The sequence below is a fragment of the Anabrus simplex genome, chromosome 1 (genome assembly GCF_040414725.1).
Source record: "Anabrus simplex isolate iqAnaSimp1 chromosome 1, ASM4041472v1, whole genome shotgun sequence".
Classification (NCBI taxonomy): domain Eukaryota; kingdom Metazoa; phylum Arthropoda; class Insecta; order Orthoptera; family Tettigoniidae; genus Anabrus; species Anabrus simplex.
Window position 1 is genome coordinate 1,098,665,754 of NC_090265.1, and position 19,756 is coordinate 1,098,685,509.

Below are 19,756 nucleotides of genomic sequence, written 5' to 3' on the forward strand. Positions count from 1 at the left end.
TGGTATTTGAAGGGTGGTCAAATGTGTTACCTTCTTATCGGTAGATTTATTGGAATGTAAAAGAACTTGCGCAGGAGAACATCCCGGTACCTCTGAAAACCATAAAAGTAGTTAGTGAGACGGAAAAAACAATATATGATCATAACTTGATCTTTCCGGGTTGAGTGGCTCAGACAGTTGAGACGCTAGCCTCCTGATCCCAACTTGGCAGGTTCGATCCTAGCTCAGTCCGGTGGTATTTGAAGGTGCTCAAGTATGTCAGCCTTGTGTCGGTAAATTTATTGGCAAGTTAAAGAATTCCTGCAGAACAAAATTCTGGCACCTCGGCGCCTCCAAAAACCGCAGAAGTTGTTATTGGGACGTTAAACAAATAACATTTTTATGAATGTATTTATTGAAGATAATAAACATAGAAGTACTCAGAAGGGCAAGAGCAAGTCGGGAACTCGTTCAAACAATAAAACTCCGGAAGATCTCTTACCTTGGCCACATCCTTAGAAATGACTGTTACCTCATCTTACAGCGGATTGTACAAGGCAAAATACAGGGTCGAAGAGGTGTCGGGAGGAGGCGAACATCATGGCTTGGAAACATCAAAGAATGGACTGGAATTCACAGTGTTGAAAGACTTTTCCACCTAGCTAGAGATCATTCTGCATTCGCCACAGTGATCGCCAACGTCAGGGGACCTGATACGGTACTATGAAGAAGAAACATAGGCCTATCTTTGAGTCTTCCGACTTGAACCTACCACCAGTATGCCATTATCGCATCAGATAAGACACGTGTCATCATGATATCATCGATGAACAGAGCAAATCGTGCATCCCCGGGCTACATAGGCCTACTATGCTGTTCCTCAGTCCCATCCGTGCTTGTACCGGTTTGTCACTGGACCGGCAGCCTATCACCCCAGCCTGCGTGCTATGCCATGTCATGGCCGTCTTTATGAAGTCGACCATGGCAATGGTTGGACAGGTTTGTCACCGGACCGGTAATGTGTCACAGCTCCAGTCACGTCTCTGGAACAGTTGGAGCAGTGACACATTATTTCTGGACTGTCACACCTCTACGACAGGCCCGGACAATATTCCTGGACAGATTTTATTGCAATGTGCGGAAGACTTAATGAACTACCTGTGTGCACTATTCAACTACGCCATCATTAAGAAGCCATGCTGCGCGAGTGTAAAAGTGCTAATATTGTGCCAGTATATAAAAAGGGGGCATAACTTTACTTAAGCGTACGCAAGGATTAGTAACAGGAGCCACCATTAGGTGGCGCGAGTTGACTGTCCCACTAATAGCGCTGAGTCCGAAAGGAACGACAATGCTGCCAACTGCATGTTTCATATGGCTATACTATTTTTTCTTGCCGTGAGGACAGTATGCTCCGCAGTAATAGAAAAGAGTCTCTCAAAGGGAGTGTGGTCCCGAAGGGCCCACTGTTCTCGTGACAGAGATTTGCCTGGATGTGCAAAGATAGTTTACAACTACTAAATTACTTTTTTTTTCTTCCCGTGCGGACAGTATGCGCCGCGGTGATAGAAAAGTGTCTCTCGAAGGGAGTGTGGTCCCGAAGGGGCCACTGTTCTCATGACAGAGATTGGCCTGGATAGATTGTCATTCCTTTCAGCGCTCCATCTCAGCGCTACTAGTGGGGCAGTAAAAACGTTAAAGCTAATAAATGACCTTCATTTCTCGCACCGTGGCCCTTTTAAACTTCCCTGGCCACATTATAATTTTTTTCTTCTGCAATGGTTCGTAACAAAATCTCGGCCTCATCCTAGGTGTCAATGACGTCATCCTCTTCTATACGTGAACCAATCACCATTATAGTACCACATAAGCAATGGACTATGGCATCTAAAACAGTATTTTTTGGTTATACGAGAGTCAAGTCATAAGTCATGGCAACTTTTCTTTTTCTCGCGAATAGGAGACAACACGGAAAATCTAAGATATGCATTTGGAAATATAGGGCATGTACTTATGCATAGTGCCTGAAGACAAATTCTGACTTCATGAGATTCTCGTAGGAAAATGACAGAACACAGGCCATTGGTAAACATTGTTTCATTATGGTATGGACAGCAAATACACAAGACTACGTAAAAAGGACAGGTCTCCACTGGTTACAGAACTTTGAAATAATCACCCAAGGTTTCCACTATGCGTTGCCAGTGGTGGGGCAGGTGCTGAATATAATTAGCTGCATCTGTATCATTAACGTGTAACACCTCTCTCCGAAATGCTGTTACGATGTCCTCTTTGTTAGCAAACCGTTGTCCACGTAACGGCTTCCTGACTTTGGGGATCAGATCATAGTCATACACCTAATGCTTCCCCCAGCTCTGCATGGCATTGGCGTGCATTTCTGCCGTGGAGAACTCTATTTTAATATACGATCATTGCTCCTGCTTGCTGACTTCCATTTTGTGACACTCTCACTCACACACTGAATTTGGGGGCACGATAAACCCACACTGTTCTTTACATACGCCATCTAGTGGCATCATATGCAAGTACATACCGTACATTCCAAATGCATATCTTAGATATCTGTGTTGTCACCTGTTCGCAAGAAAAAAGAAATAGTTGCCATGATTTACGACTCGACCTCCGTAAAAGTAAATGTACTTCTATGGGCGAGCGGGTTGGTCCCTGGCAAGCGTATTGAACACATCTCTCTTTACAAAGGTAAAATTAAGTGTATCTTCCTAATTCAATACATCATAATATAATTCCATCATTAGATGGAGTAATCAAATTCAACATGTTGCGGCTCGTTCGAGCCATCTTCAGTGAAGGGGGGATGGGTGAAATAATTTACAAATACAAGCTAAAAATGGGCCAAAAAACATAATGAAGGAACAAATGAAAAAACAAAAGAGAGACATGACAATACTGTAGTCACGTCCTAGTTCGTGAACCAAGGGCAACGGCTGAGTGGCCTAGTAAGTGGTCCTGAGAGTCGGGATACCAGTTGCTATGGAATGGGAGTGGGCATCTCAGACATATTCTGAGTCGTGGCCCTCCTTGTGCTCAGGCGGCTAGGACTATACAATTCACCGGCGGGCCATAACCCGTTAGAGGAGAGATCCTCACTTGGACAATGTGCAAGTAGGGTAGCATCCTGCTTCATGAATTTACCGAGCTCAGAACATTTTAAGCAAGCCTCGGACCTATGGGAGTAATGGAGTCCCACTCCCATTTAACAGGCGAGAGACTCCTTGGAAACAACTTGGCGAACGAAATGGAATTCGATGGGGAGCTATCAATATTAATGGGGCTTATGGAAGAAAGAAGGTAGAACTGTCTGAGTCAGCAAAGAGGATGCATCTGGATGTGCTAGGAGTAAGTGATATTCGGGTAAGGGGAGATAACGAGGAAGAGATAGGAGATTATAAAATGTACTTGACGGGTGTTAGAAAGGGAAGGGCTCTTTATCAGGAATACCATTGCACGCAACATAGTTTCTGTTAGGCATGTAAATGAGCGAATGATGTGAGTAGATTTGTCAGTTGGAGGAATTAGGACAAGAATTGTGTCCGTGTATTCACCATGTGAGGGTGCAGATGAGGATGAAGTTGACAAGTTTTATGAAGCATTGAGTGACATCGTGGTCAGGGTCAACAGCAAGAATAGAATATTGCTAATTGGCGATTTCAATGCGAGAGTTGGGAATAGAACTGAAGGATACAAAAGGGTGATTGGTAAATGTGGGGAAGATATGGAAGCTAATGGGAATGGGAAGCGTTTGCTGGACTTCTGTGCTAGTATGGGTTGAGCTGTTACGAATACATTCTTCAAGCATAAGGCTATTCACCGCTACACATGGGAGGCTAGGGGTACCAGATCCATAATAGACTATATCTTAACAGACTTTGAATTCAGGAAATCTGTTAGGAATGTACGAATTTTCCGCAGATTTTTAGATGATACAGACCACTATCTGATCTGTAGTGAACTAAGTATCTCTAGGCCTATGGTAGAGAAAGTGAAATCTGTCTGCAAACGAATAAGGGTAGAAAATCTCCAGGACAAGAAAATTAGACAGAAGTACATGGATATGATTAGTGAGAAGTTTCGAACTGTAGACAGTAGGCAGGTTCAGGATATAGAAAGTGAATGGGTGGCATACAGGGATGCTGTAGTAGAAACAGTAAGGAAATACCTAGGAACAACTGTGTGTAAAGATGGGAAAAGACAAACATCTTGGTGGAATGATGAAGTGAGAGCAGCCTGTAAACGTAAAAAGAAGGCTTATCAAAAATGGCTCCAAACAAGGGGCGAGGCAGACAAGGATTTGTACGTACATGAAAGAAACAGAGCGAAACAAATAGTTGTTGAATCCAAAAAGAAGTCGTGGGAAGATTTTGGTAATAACCTGGAAAGGCTAGGTCAAGCAGCAGGGAAACCTTTCTGGACAGTAATAAAGAATCTTAGGAAGGGAGGGAAAAAGGAAATGAACAGTGTTTTCAGTAATTCAGGTGAACTCATAATAGATCCCAGGGAATCACTGGAGAGGTGGAGGGAATATTTTGAACATCTTCTCAATGTAAAAAGAAATCATCATGGTGGTGTTGCAAATAGCCAAGCTCATGGGGAGGAGGAAAATGATGTTGGTGAAATTATGCCCGAGGTAGTGGAAAGGATGGTAAATAAACTCCATTGTCATAAGGCAGCAGGAATAGATGAAATTAGACCTGAAATGGTGAAGTATAGTGGGAAGGCAGGGATGAAATGGCTTCATAGAGTAGTAAAATTAGCGTGGAGTGTTGGTAAGGTACCTTCAGATTGGACTAAAGCAGTAATTGCACCTATCTATAAGCAAGGGAACAGGAAGGATTGCAACAACTATCGAGGTATCTCACTGATTAGTATACCAGGCAAAGTATTCAATGGCATCTTGGAAGGGAGGGTGCGATCAGTCGTTGAGAGGAAGTTGGATGAAAACCAGTGTAGTTTCAGACCACAGAGAGGCTGTCAGGATCAGATTGTCAGTATGCGCCAGGTAATTGAAAAATGCTACGAGAGGAATAGGCAGTTGTGTTTATGTTTCATAGATCTAGAGAAAGCATATGACAGGGTACAGAGGGAAAATATGTTCACTATACTGGGGGACTATGGAATTAAAGGTAGATTATTAAAATCAATCAAAGGCATTTATGTTGACAATTGGGCTTCAGTGAGAATTGATGACAGAATGAGTTCTTGGTTCAGGGTACTTACAGGGGTTAGACAAGGCTGTAATCTTTCACTTTTGCTGTTAGTAGTTTACATGGATCATCTGCTGAAAGCTATAAAGTGGCAGGGAGGGATTCAGTTAGGTGGAAATGTAGTAAGCAGTTTGGCCTATGCTGATGACTTGGTCTTAATGGCAGACTGTGCCGAAAGCCTGCAGTCTAATATCTTGGAACTTGAAAATAGGTGCAATGAGTATGGTATGAAAATTAGCCTCTCGATGACTAAACTGATATCAGTAGGTAAGAAATTCAACAAAATTGAATGTCAGATTGGTGATACAAAGCTAGAACAGGTCGATAATTTCAAGTATTTAGGTTGTGTGCTCTCCCAGGATGGTAATATAGTAAGTGAAATTGAATCAAGATGTAGTAAAGCTAATGCAGTGAACTCGCAGTTGCGATCAGCAGTATTCTGTAAGAAGGAAGTCAGCTCCCAGACGTAACTATCCTTACATCGGTCTGTTTTCAGATCAACTTTGCTTTACGGGAGCGAAAGCTGGGTGGACTCAGGATATCTTATTCATAAGTTAGAAGTAACAGACATGAATGTAGCAAGAATGATTGCCAGTACAAACAGGTGAGAACAATGGCAGGAGGGTACTCTGAATGAGGAGATAAAGGGTAATTTAGGAATGAACTCTATGGATGAAGCTGTACGCATAAACCGGCTTCGATGGTGGGGTCATGAGAGGCGAATGGAGGAGGATAGGTTACCTAGGAGAATAATGGACTCTGCTATGGAGGATAAGAGAAGTAGAGGGAGACCAAGACGACGATGGTTAGACTCGGTTTCTAACGATTTAAAGATAAGAGGTATAGAACTAAATGAGGCCACAGCACTAGTTGCAAATAGAGGATTGTGGCGACGTTTAGTAAATTCTCAGAGGCTTGCAGACTGAACGCTGAAAGGCATAACAGTCTATAATGATAATGTATGTATGGAGCAAAAAACAATTCACTGCGATAAAATTCAGTGAAATCAGGGGTTAATACAAAACATAATTGAATATAAAAACTGTGTTAACCTAAGAAGAAAAGAAATGAAAACAAATGATACAGATGGAAACAAACAATAAATGCACATAGCGAGGTTGCGGACCTCTTAGTTTACAAAATTTTGGTTTTATAACAATTCAAAACAGGATGAAATCACTGTGTCAAAAATTCAGGCCGAAAGTCTGCCTTTATAGAATCACCATACATCGAATGGCTAGGAGGGGAGCAGGAGCGAAAAAGTTTGGGAAACCAAGCCTGAGATAACGTGCAGGCGAAATGCATGTGACAATTGATGGAAAAACGCGATGAAATTTAAAACTTTAGAACAGCAGCATTCTCAATATCTTCTCAATCTAGTGGTCCCATTCTCGATTATTGTTTCACAATGTTGGCTGGTATGTTTGCCTTATTGTAAAAGGTCGCGAGGACCACGACATCTCTCTTCCACAATCATTTTTAGGTGAGAATAGCAGCATTTAAAGTAACATTTTATGTAATAATCCTTGTGCACACCTAAGTAAATTTCTACCAAAATTGGCGATAAGAAAATAATTGAAAATTACGGACCAATGTCTTTAGCATCTACTGTCTGTAACTGCATGGAGCGGCTGATAGTAAACAGCATGCAGGAATTCTTACGGGAGAATAACTTGCTTAACTCCAATCAGCATGGTTTTCTCCCTGGGCATTCCTGCATAACACTATTGACAAAAGCCTATGACTGACAGTTTAACTTGGATCAACCTGATGTGATACAAATTGACCGTATTGCACTAGATTGGTCCGAAGCCTTAGACCAGGTGTCACATCAGTGGCTTCTTTGAAACAACAGCAGCTCAGCATAGGAGGCAATTGATTAGCATGGAGGAGATCCTTCCAGGAGGGTCGTACCCAGTGTATGGTTTACGGTGGTGCTCGATCACTGGCTATTCCAGTAAGATCTGAAGTAAGACAAGGTTCTGTAATCGGGCTTCTCCTCTTCACTGTCTGTGTTCTTGATTTTCCAGGTTTTGTCTCATCTTCAATGGCCCAATATGCCGACGACACTGTGCTGTACAGGTGTATAAGAAATAAGGAAGACGCCCTTGCTCTACAAACTGCTATAGAGAATCTGTTGATGTGGTGCAGTATAAATGGCCTGAATATAAATGTAAATACTGTAAGTGTAAATATATGAGAATGAGTAGATCCAGAAATCCCATCATGAATGGTTATAAACTAGGGAAACATATCATTCTGCAGAACACTAGTTTCAAACTACTTGGCACAATTATCTGTGACAATTTAAAGAGGAGTATACAATGTGAAGAAACAAGGTGCAGGGGAACAAGGGTCAGTTTACCTTAGCATGGCTCAGCCCGTACTGACGAATAGTCTACCTGCTTGGCATCCCACACCAGCGGAGAACAAAAGTAAGCTGCGGAGAGCACAATGCTGCGCCGAAAGGCTAATGAACCGTCACTCCCCCGTTCCCATCTAATAAGGTTACCGTCCATTGAGAAAATGCCCAAACAAACTAACCTGATCTGCCTCCAGAAATCCCTTTCTTTCTCTATAGAAATTGATCCCTTCCAGCGTATATCGCTTGTTTATTAAATGTTAAACAATTAATTTATTGAAACCACCTATTCAATACTAGTTAAGTCTTTACGACTATAACGATGTCATTACATTAAGTTTGAGTATGGTACATGTTTCGCCTGGCATAATCACTTGTAATATCGCTTGTTTATCGCTCAGCTCTGAGAGGGAAAGGAGTTACTCTTTGTCCGCCTTTCACCCGAACCTCTGCCTTTCAGAAGGGTTTCTATTGGTGTTACGCAAAGCTATGGAACTCTCTGTCTGGGAATGTCAAGAACTTGCGACCTCCAAAATTTCAAATGTTTATAAAGAAAAGACATCAGGCATGGCTATTACATCAGTCCCAAAAGACAGAAATATCCTATCAAAAGCTAGTAAAACAGAGAAAAGAAACTACCCAAGTCTTAAGAAGAATAAAAAGACAACATCATAAGGACACCCTGCAGTTAATTGAAGAACAGTTCAGTAAAACTAAATCAAGGGACTACTACAAAACCTTCAGAAAGCAGCTCCAAAAATATGAACCCCCGACCCTACTGATGAAGGATGAAGATGGTAAGCTGGCCCATAACAATAAAGACAATGCAGAAATTCTGGCTAAACATTTCAACAAGCTTTTAAATTGTGAGGAACCTACAGAACTCCTTCATTTGGACACCAACACCCCGATAAAAACATCACCAGAAAACATCAATCCCCCCACAATAAAGGAAGTCTACCAAGCTCTGAATAAATTAAAAAACTACAAAGCGCCAGGAGAAGATCAGACCTTTGCGGAAATCTGGAAATATGCAGGAACCTCAGCAAAAGTTGCCCTCCATCAACAACTTGTCTCTATCTGGATTAAAGAAGAACTACCAGAACACTGGACAACAGCACTCATTCATCCTCTGCACAAAAAAGGGGACAAAACCGACCCTAATAACTACAGGGGAATCTCTCTCCTAGACATAACATACAAAATATTTTCAATAATCATCCTTAATAGGATAAGTTTACAACTTGAGAAAGAACTAGGAGAATATCAAGGAGGTTTTAGACCCTGGAGGAGCTGTCCTGATCAGATCATGAGTCTTAAGTTGATAATGGACTATAACAGGAGAAGAAACAGAGATATGGTGATAACATTTGTAGATTTCAAGAAAGCTTATGATTGCATCCATAGAGAATCTCTGTTTAAAATTTTAAGGCACCTTGGACTACACCCCAAATTAATAAACATGATAAAATTGACTCTCACCAATACCAAGTCAAAAGTGAAGTTTAGGGGGGAAACATCAGAGACATTTGAAATTAAAACTGGACTACGGCAGGGAGATGGGCTCTCACCACTATTATTTAACTGTGCTCTAGAAATGGTAATGAGGGAATGGTTTAGAAAATGTCCCCCCAAAATAAAGATTGGCCAAAAAATCAAAACAAATTGCCTGGGTTTTGCTGACGATTTAGCATTACTAGCAGTGGACATAAAAGAAGCAAAAACCCAGATATCAGAACTTCAAAACATTGCAAATAAAATTGGCCTCAAAATATCATTTGAAAAAACAGAAATTATGCCCCAAAAACCAACACAGCTAAAAGAAGTCACCATAAATGGTAATAAAATCAAAATAGTAACTCAGTTTAAATATCTTGGAGAAGTAATAACACATAACTTAAATGAAAAAATCTCAATCCAAGTAAGAACAAATAGATTAGCTAAAGCACAAAAATTAACATGGGATATCTACAAAAAGAAATGTCTATCAATAAATACAAAAATAAAACACTACAACACAGTTATAAAACCGGAAGCTACATATGCAGCAGAAACACTCTTTTACCTGAATAAACAATCAAAGACTGACAGACTTCAGAAAATTGAAAGGAGGATTGGAAGAACCTGTATCAACAAAAAATATCAGAAAGATGGACAGTGGCGGTTAATACCTAACAAAGTCGTGTACAAAGAGCTAGAACCCATTACAGATACTATGCGTAAGAGGAGACTGGGATTCTTTGGACATATCATGAGGATGCAGGACTCGAGACTTCTGAAACAACTAGTACAACACAATCTCGTCTCAAAAAATACCACAACAGGATGTAAATGGATCAGAGAAGTAAGAGAGGATCTGAAGGAAATAGGCCTTACAACAGAAGACACCAAAAATAAGATAAAATTGAATACAAAACTCAAGAATACAAACCTCCGCTTTACCCTTACACAAAACAAACCACCAACACGCACATTTTCAACTGAGGAAAGGGCACGAAGATCGGAGCGTCTGAAGAAGTACTGGGAGGACCGCAAAGCCCGAACAATCCCTTCAAAGAGACCTGAACGACGGACTGACTAAAGTGATCCTATGTGGTCATAAAAGAAGAAGAAGAAGAAGAAGAAAAATGTAATTTAATGGAACTGCTTCATGTGTCTGCGACTGTGTCAGTGAATGATTGGTAGAGTGAAAGGAAGTATCTGAGCACAGGAATGACCGAATTTTAACTAGCAATAGACAGAATGAACAAGCTGTAACAAATTATATATGTATTTTTTGCAGAGTACTATTTAAGTATTTTGTAAATTATGTAAATATTGTAAATAATATCTCATCTTAAGATACAGTAGGCCTATGGAACATTTTATATGTACATGGGGGCCCACCCCTTTTCTCTATAGCCTACATTCCATATTTCTGAATAAAATTGTGGTAAATAAATAATACTATTACTAGTAGTACTGCTGCTACTACTACTACTGTAGAACAGCCGGTGGTAATGTCACATACGTTCAGCCTGTAAGAACTTCTCGTCACTGTACCCTCTCTGACAGTAGGCACATGGAGTTACGCAGTGGTGGAAAAGCTCCATCTCCGTCTTGCCTGCTGACATATACTACCACTTTGAGTAACCTAGCTACATGACACCCTCGTATGTAATACAGCAGAATATGAACACTTACGTAACATATAAACCGTCCCACTTGTCTGGAAACATACCGCCATGAAAGTAAATGCATCCCTTAAGAAATAAGCTCAGCTGAAAAAAGACAAATACCATGTAATAAAGGATATATACTTAACGAATGAATATGAAAAAATCTTAAACAATTTGACTATATGTAGAAGAGTTGCCTTACGATTAGGAAGTGTTATGACATACGGTTTCTATATGAGAACTGTCATAAAGAAATATCGTATGCCTATCTATCCTCCACACGAATATTTTCGGACAAGAATCGAATATTTCATGCTAACACAGATTTCAAAGTGAGAATTTCTTCTGCACAGATTGATTGCCAGGCATATTGTCACTACACTAAAATTGATATTATAACTGAAATACAGAAAGGTACAGAGCCCAGAACTTTGTTATATGTCATAGTGATGGGACTATCGAATGAAAACTACCGAATTATTCGATAGTCGTCAACTACCGTTAAAACCGATTGTTTCCGTTTGCATTCGGTTTTTCATTCGGATCGCAAATTCCAATTGTTTCCACTAGTCAGCGCTAAAATCGCCACCTCTTGAGTCACGGAGTGGTCGGTCATTTATTATAAAAATGGCCGCGGTACTTTTCAACATATAAGTGTACGCGCCAATTCACTCCGCTTCTGTGTATTTCAAGACGGTAATCAACCAAATCTCTAATGAAAATAAAATGCAATTACCTACTTATATGAAGGTTTGTGAGTAAGTTAATGAGCGTTCACTTTTAGGAACACTGATAGCGTAACGGTTAAAGCATCGAACTGCAAATAGCGAGGATGCAGGTTCGAGTCTTCCTCTTAGCGACTTTTTTTAACATAGCAATATTGTTTCATCAAGGAGAATTATTACCGTTTTATATTTCGTTAGTGAGCTATGCAGCCGTTTGAAGGAATTATTTCTTCCGTGCAACTGCTAAAACAGTTCTTCCCTCATTATATGACCGGCGCGCATGCGTCATTAGCAATCTTTTGGTGCTAAACAAGTCATCCAACACGGCTTTATGCCAACTTTCGAAGTATCGTATCGTATCGTAATCTGTTTACCCTCCAGGGTCGGTTTTTCCCTCGGACTCAGCGAACGAACCCACCTCTACCACTTCAAAGGCTGTGTCCTGGAGCTTCAGACTCTGGGTCGAGGGATACAACTGGGGAGGATGACCAGTACCTCGCCCAGGCGACCTCTCCTGCTATGCTGAACAGGAGCCTTGTGGTGGGATGGGAAGATTGGAAGGGATAGACAAGGAAGTGGGAAGGAAGCGGCTGTGGCCTTAACTTGGGTACCATCCCGGAGAAGTGGGAAACCACGGAAAACCACTTCGAGGAAATCGAACCCACCTCTACTCAGTTGACCTCCCGAGGCTGAGTGGACCCCGTTCCAGCCCTCGTACCACTTTCAAATTTCGTGGCAGAGCCGGGAATCGAACCAGGGCCTCCGGGAGTGGCAGCTAATCACACTAACCAGTACACCACAGAGGCGGACAACTTTCACAGTACAAGGTCAAATTTATCATTCCATAGGCAGTCTATTGCCAAATGCTCATCAAGATCTTGAAATTTTGCAGATTTACTTTGTTGGTGAAGATGAAAGAGAAGCACTAAATGAAATTTTAATATTGTGCACTTTGTCAATGGATAATCATGTTATAGTTTATATAAATACTTTCCATATACGAACCATGAACCTCTAATGATTGAACGTAACCTTACATGAATGGAATTATTTTAAAATTATTATATTCACTATATTTGGTCCTAGGAAAATATGTTGTCTTTTTATTTAGTTTGCTGTGTTTATATTACTTTAATATGTGGTGTCATTACAATAAGGACATAACCTTCGTCTGAAATTACCTAACATTTGTTATTTTATGAACAGACGATCTTACATCCATTAACTTGTGGTTAGGGACACAAAAATGCATTTTATTTAAAATGAAACATAATGACCACAGTTACTTTAATCGGGACATTTTATCTTATTTTATAGACCAACGTATTTCAGTTTCCAATTACTTCACTCGAACATTGTGTAACGTTGATTACTAGTCGTAGTCTCTATATTTCCGCTTATATTAACAAAACAAACATGCTATACAAATCGGTAGTATAATACAACAATCCACATTTCGGTAGTTACTAGCAAATGACTTACTACTAGTTACTAGTACTACCGCAGTACAAAACGTATAGGCTATTACTACCGATTTCAAACCGAATGAAAACTATCGAATGTTTTCATTCGATAGTCAAGCCTCACAATCGGTAGTCTACCGATAGTTTAAAACATTCGATATTCCCATCACTAATATGTCATTGGTTCATGTCCATGCCTGCTCCAACCTGATTTCAATTTACCATAATTCATAATCAAGTAAATAACTAAATAACGATTTGTTGTGGATTGAGAATTTCAATAACGAAGAATAAAGAGTTCATTTTTTATATTTTTATTACAATTATAATTGTGTTTATAAACTGTAAGGAAGAAAACTTAGTTTATGAATCCATCCCCATTAAAGTGTATATTTTATTGGCTTACTTCGTCTGACGGACCGGAAGTATCATATGTTTAGACGGCTGTTCAACCAATCTGGTGAAAAGTGCAAGATTTATGTCGTTAATATGTGACAGTAAGTGATATTATGGCTTGCACTAACATGTTTATAGTAAATAGAATTGTACAGTTTATCATCAAATACGAATAAATATTTTCTCTATCCGTTGCTTCCAAACTGTGTGCCCTGTAATCGTATGTTACGGTAGACCTACAAGACATCCATCATTGCCACTGAAATGTCTTGTCAACATTTATATTCGATTTGATGTCTGTGATTTTTATGTTACATTTTTGTCAGCAGTTGCATCCGTACTGTGCATGTTCATCTGATTTTCTGACTTCTATTAATTCTCGTCATTTACCTGTCATTCGTGCCTGGACTGAGTTGACAGTCGCGTAGTGAGGATTCATCATTTGAGCATCCTTCGCCAAATAGTATTTAGTTGCTGCTTCTATTTAACGAGTTACGGGCTTGTCAGTAGTGCAGATACACTAATGAAGCAATGCTTCACCATCTTTTTCATTGCCCTCTAAGAAAATTTTACCGTTGTCTTTCTCATAGCGTTAACAACTAACATCATGTAAACATATACGATATGGACGTGATAAACTTCATACTTAACGGTTCAGCTTCGTTGTATGCATTGCACTTGCAGTCTTCAACATTGATTCATAAATTTCATGCAAATTACTAATATATTTGAGATCCTTGAATTGCAGTAGATGTTCCGTGGTGATATAGTGTCTTGGGAATACAAATTGGTAGTTTGAGGTTATGTCTCGCGTTCGGAGATCTAGTTGTATATTCATTATTTCGGAGAATATTGTAAAAGAATGTGTATAACAGATGTTTCATTCCTTGTCTTCTGCAATTAAAAAAATGCCAGCTCATCATTCATCTCATTTTGTGTGTTACCTTGGTTTCATGTATTTTTAACTACATAGGCCTAGTGAGGAAATCTTTCTTAGTGTTTTAATGTTGTTATTGTCTCAGACCATGTCATTAGACGCCTGATTAGTATCTAGCCTTTAACCTAGAGCGTATGTCTTTTGGTTAAAAACTCTTAATATTTTTTGTGTGTAAAGAAATGCAATTTTGTTTAATTATTGCAAAAAGGCTATGTGCTATGGGTCATACTTTCATAACCTGTATACAACTGTTGCATTATTGTTCTTATTTTCATTCCCGTGTCTTCAACATCATTATAGTACATCCTCCTCCAGGCCCCCACCTGACTCACGCCCATTTTTTTTTTCTCGTTTTCTCTTATAAGATAGTATTACACACATTTGAGGATATTTGCTAAGTTTTGTGTGATTTCTTGAAAATCAGAATTGTATGCATCTTTAGCAGTTACCTTATTCGGGTATAAATACTAAGTTCAAACCCGTACTGGCTCCTGCATCTGTAGTTGATAATAGGCCTATGAAATGTTCATTGAGTTGACGGTAGATAGCAGGAGGTACTTCATTTTGAGGTTTACATTTATGAAGAAACCTTCTCAACAAATGTTCTAGCTGAAAGGCAGTGAAAGAGAAAGGAAATCTGGAGAATTTTACACAACAGATGCTCTGCCAGTGACAGACTGGAAAGAAACAAACTATGATCTAAGGCACATCATTACACGCTTCGCAGAAAACTGGGGAAAATGGTTCCGAGTCACGTGGGGGGGGGGGGAATTAAAGGACATACTATAATTAGATGGTTCACTCTAGGCTATGTGCTATGGGTCATACTTTCATAACCTGTATACAGCTGTTGCAGTATTGTTCTTATTTTCATTCCCGTGTCTTCAACATCATTATAGTACATCCTCCTCCAGGCCCCCACCTGACTCGCGCCCATTTTTTTCTTGTTTTCTCTTACTTTTCTTTCTATTTTTAGCTCTGTTCTATCCTTCTATCCTGTCGGTCTTTTGTAGCCCCTTTTTCAAATTGTATTTCTTTCTTCTACCATGTTCATCCTTGATTTGTCCAATGACCTTGCTGTTTACTTTGCACGCATACAATGGAAAAAGAAATATATTAATTGGAGCTAGAATGGTATCGCCACGTCCCACTCGGAAGTCTAGTGCACAGTGAGCCATCCATCTAGTGACGAACGAGAATACCACTTACTATGGACCAATGGTAAAGCATTCCTAAATTTAAACCTTCATTATTAGGGAAGACTTGCTCGTAAACTCTGTGGAACGTGAAGAATTTCACCTTGTTTTTTGACATGGCAAAAGCCCAAAAGCTTCGTGTCTACAATTGTGGGCATCAGTCTAAATATTGATTTATGGGTTGTTATTGTTACTTTCATTGACCTGTCTCTGTCTCTTCCTTGGCTTTGACAATATGAAAGTGGCTGAGTTATGAGTGACATTAGTAATGCAATTCTTTATGCAGCCAGTCCTGCTATGAATAGTGTGAAAATGTCACTCATAGGGTCGGTTGGTGCAGACATTTCAGTGGGCTTGGCAGACTGATGTGCAATAGCAACTTCTGGCTCGGTGAGGAAAGCAACGGGAAACTACCTCACTCCTCATTTCCCTAGTAGGCCTCTTCAGTGACACCTAGGTCATCTATGACAGCTAATGGTGAACCTGTTGAGGATCCAACCAGCCTTCGGGCTGAATACCCAACATTGTTACAAGCCAGTTTTTGGTCACCTGTTCTTTCTTTGGAGAGCTTATTCCACACGTGCATATTCTTGATTCTGGCTGAATTGCGGAATCACTTGAATCTCATTTGTGCAACTTTCAAGCCAGATTAGAATAGCAGGTAAATGGAATGGTAGAATCGATGATGGAAAATATGGTTTTGCTACCATATAGATTACTAGGATTGCTAGGGATATTTCTCTTGCGAAACACTCACCAACCAAACCTTTCATATTCTGAAAAATTTGGTGAGCTGTATTGTATAAGGGTCGAGAGATGACCAAATCTTAAACTTTATACTGCTATTGTTGACATGTGATGCTGATTCAAAACATTGAAATTGAAGTTTATGTGAATATTGACAGGGTTCCCAGCTGAAACTGAGATTTTAGCTTGGATAAAATTTCAATTGCTTTTACTCACACAAATATTAACACCAAAGTTTTGACATGTTCCTGTATGTTTGGAAAGAAAGTGGGTAGTTTCCAAATGGATGAAGTGTTTTGATGATTCAGCATTTCAATGATGAGAACACTTTGTGCTTTTGCGTAGCGCAGGGCCTCTCAAACACCCAAAATCTCACATGTGCAAACAGCGGCGCACAGTTCCTGTGCACAGTGCATCAGTTCCGCTCGGCTCAGACCAACGCTTCGTCTCTGGGCTACTCGGCTAAGCTTGGTTCAACTCGGTTGGGATTTGGAGCACTACAGAGCAAGTGAGGAAGAGGGAGACAGGGGAGCGAGCGAGACAGGCGTGGGGAAAGAGAAAGACAGCGCTATTGCTCCATATCGAGGAGTGGGGGTGTGCACTCTGGGCGACCAAGCGAAGTAGTCTTTTGCACAGTGCATGCACTAGGCGCATGCACCCTGAGAGGCCCTGGCCTAAGCGAGTAGCTGTGGGGTTTGGGTCACATAGCTGTCAACTATTATTCAGGTTATATTGGGTTCGAACTCCACTGTCGGCAGCCCTGAAGGTGGTTTTCTGTGGTTTCCCATTTTCACACTAGGCAAATGCTGGGGTTGCACCTGAATTAAGGCCATGGCTGCTTCCTTCAGACTCCTAGCCGCTGTCTATCATATCGTCACTGTAAGATCTAGATGTGACGTAAAGGAAAGTGAAAAAAAAAAAATGCAGATCACTCGCTTCTAACATGCGTCTACTATGCGAGCTATTTCTGTTTCACGCATGTGATGAACAGAACGTTCAAAGTGAATGATGACCACTGTATAATTTTATGGTAATTTGTGAGAGGGTGCTACTGGAGTTTTTCTCCAGGTTGATTTTTAAGTGTATGACATCATATGTTATAGGGCTCTCCCTCCCAGTATGCTGGGCTAAGTAGCTTGGATGGTAGAGCGCTGATCTTCTGAGCCCAGTTTGTCAGGTTTGACCCTGACTTAGACTAGTGGTATTTAAATGTGGTCAAATATGCCAGCCTCAAATCAATAGACTTACGGAGACATTAAAAACTCCTGTGGAACAAAATTACTGCACCTCAGCATCTCCGAAAACTGCAAAAATAATTGTTGTTGGGACATGAAATCGATAACTTCATTTATTCCCTCCCACTCCCCTCAAACTGTTCAACTAGGAGTGGGAGAAGTTTGGCCTTGACAACTATCATTTCTTCAGTCTTCCATGAAGGTCTGGAGCATTCATCTGAGTGCGACCCAATGCATCTCAGCAAACCAGAGTTTTCATCCATGAGTATCCTTCTATGTTATGATTTATCATGGAAAGCTTTTATCCTAGCTGTTTAAATATTTCTGGATTGTAGTACATTCTTATGTTTTGTGTTGACATGGAGAATGAAGGGGAGAGAATTAGAACAGTATTGAACGGGAGGAGCAGCAGGAATAGATCACTATGTGAGCAGGAATGGTTCATTTTGAAGATAATTATTCACAGTTGTGATGGAATTGAATAATGTTGACTTACTGGAAGAGTGGTCATGATTCACGTATAGAAATTTATATTGATGAAAGGGAGGAATTTGACTATCTGGATGAGGAAGAGACCAATGCAAGCCAACCTGTATATGTTAAAAGAGATGGGGTAACACACTGGAATATTCATGCACCTCCTCAAATGTAGTACTCCTACTCGCAAATTATTGAAAACATTGTTACCTCAAATGAGGAGATCTGGAGTTGATATTCACTCCATTAGATGTGTGGAAAGTATTTATCACTGATGGTATGATAAATGGCATCCAATTTACAGACATATGGATTGGAAAACTAGGTTAAATATTCATATGAAATAAAGTGCTGCTCACAGTAACTTCTGAAATTAACACTACACGGGGTGGAAGTATTTTCTGTCCATATGTGGACCGAAAATATGCCAAATAGAGAGTCGTCCAAACATATCTAACACTAGCTATAAATGTACATACAGTATGAACATATGTCCATCATTTACCTTGAGTATTGGATGTACTCTTGTCACAAAAGTGCTTAGGAAATTATCGAAATTGTTCATGGCAGCATATTAGCACATAGATGGCATAAGAGTCATTCCATGAAAAAATTCCGTGGTTTCCCATTTTCACACCAGGCAAATGCTGGGGCTGTACCTTAAGGCCACAGCCACTTCCTTCCAATTCCGAGGCCTTTCCTCTGCCACCATTGCCATAAGATCTCTCTGTGTCGGTGCGACGTAAAGCAACTAGCAAAAAAAAAAAAAAAAAAAAAAAAAAATCCATGCAAAATAAGCCCTTCCATCAGAAAGTGAGGGGACCAGTCTTTGATTCTCCATCTTCCAGTCGAATGTGTTGCTTGTTTTTTTCTGTTTGTGTCTCTGAATTACCATTTCCAGATGAAATAGGGCCTATATCAAAATATTCTGTATCAAAAAATAGTGGAAGATGTTCTGTAGGTTTGGTTGCCATGTCAGCATGTAAGAGTAAAAATGGTCCTTGGTTTATATCTGAATGGTAGTCAAAGGTTCAGAGTCTAAATTGACTTGCATCAGTCCATCAGCTGTTTTATTCTCTGAGGCAATTGAGTTTTTTGTGCATTCAGAAGACTCACCAGTCGAATTTCCATCTTCCGACTCGTCAAACGAAAAATCACTTTCGTCTACATCTGTGGAATCCAAAACCAAAACAATTTTTTGACTGCTGACCCTATCTTTGCTCTCCACGTCACAAAATAATATAAATCATGAAAGGACAGTCTCAAAACTCACGATGCACGTACGACTGAAGACAATAGCTTCTCGTTGCTTATAAGAAGCTAGGAACATGATAGAGGCACTATATTCTGGGATTCCACATTCGTCCAGAGCTAAAAGTATCTTTACTGCATCTGTTGAGGTTTTGGGGAACTGCATGTGCCAGTAATTCTGTACCTTTGTTTAATATATTAAATTCCACCTTCTGAGGGTTAAAGCAGTACATGGCAGGAAAATAAAAAGCTTCCAGTATTAATTTAGGAGATTTTTTGGGAACAGGTGATACTGGTATACTGGTGTGCTTGTATTCAGGAGATGGTGGGTTGGAATCCCACTGTTGGCAGCCCTGAATATGGTTTTGCGTTGTTTTACATTTTCACACCAGGCAAATGCTGGAGATGTACATTAGGTCCACAACCGCTTCTTTCCCAATCCTAGCCCTTTCTCATCCTTGGGTTGCTTTATACTGTCAACATGTTGGTGCAATGTTAAACCACGAACAAAAGAAGAAAAAAAAACCAAATACTGATGTAGACACCAATCCAGGACTTGTTAGAGAAATTTGTTGAAAACTACCAGT

General features: G+C 40.1%; 2 protein-coding genes across 5 annotated transcripts in view; one reads left to right on the top strand and one right to left on the bottom strand.

Moving 5' to 3' along the window:
* Nubpl (NUBP iron-sulfur cluster assembly factor, mitochondrial) overlaps positions 1-13,355 on the bottom strand; it is a 116,188-nt gene extending 102,833 nt beyond the window's left edge. Inside the window, exons 1-2 of one of the 3 annotated variants that reach the window (XM_067137295.2) lie at positions 10,945-11,181; positions 10,768-10,844 (exon numbers count right to left, since the gene is read on the bottom strand). In XM_067137295.2, the coding sequence (XP_066993396.2) occupies positions 10,768-10,824 (57 nt within the window). In that variant the 5' untranslated portion in view covers positions 10,825-10,844; positions 10,945-11,181. Of the gene's footprint in view, positions 1-10,594; positions 10,715-10,767; positions 10,845-10,944; positions 11,182-13,336 lie in introns of those variants that run through there. The other 2 variants (XM_067137296.2, XM_067137293.2) reach the window with 2 other exon arrangements.
* LOC136858050 (nonsense-mediated mRNA decay factor SMG7) overlaps positions 13,354-19,756 on the top strand; it is a 268,885-nt gene continuing 262,482 nt past the window's right edge. For both annotated transcript variants that reach the window (XR_010858592.2, XM_067137287.2), the window contains exon 1: positions 13,354-13,427. The gene's annotated coding sequence lies outside the window, so the exon portion shown is untranslated. The remainder of the gene's footprint in view (positions 13,428-19,756) is intronic.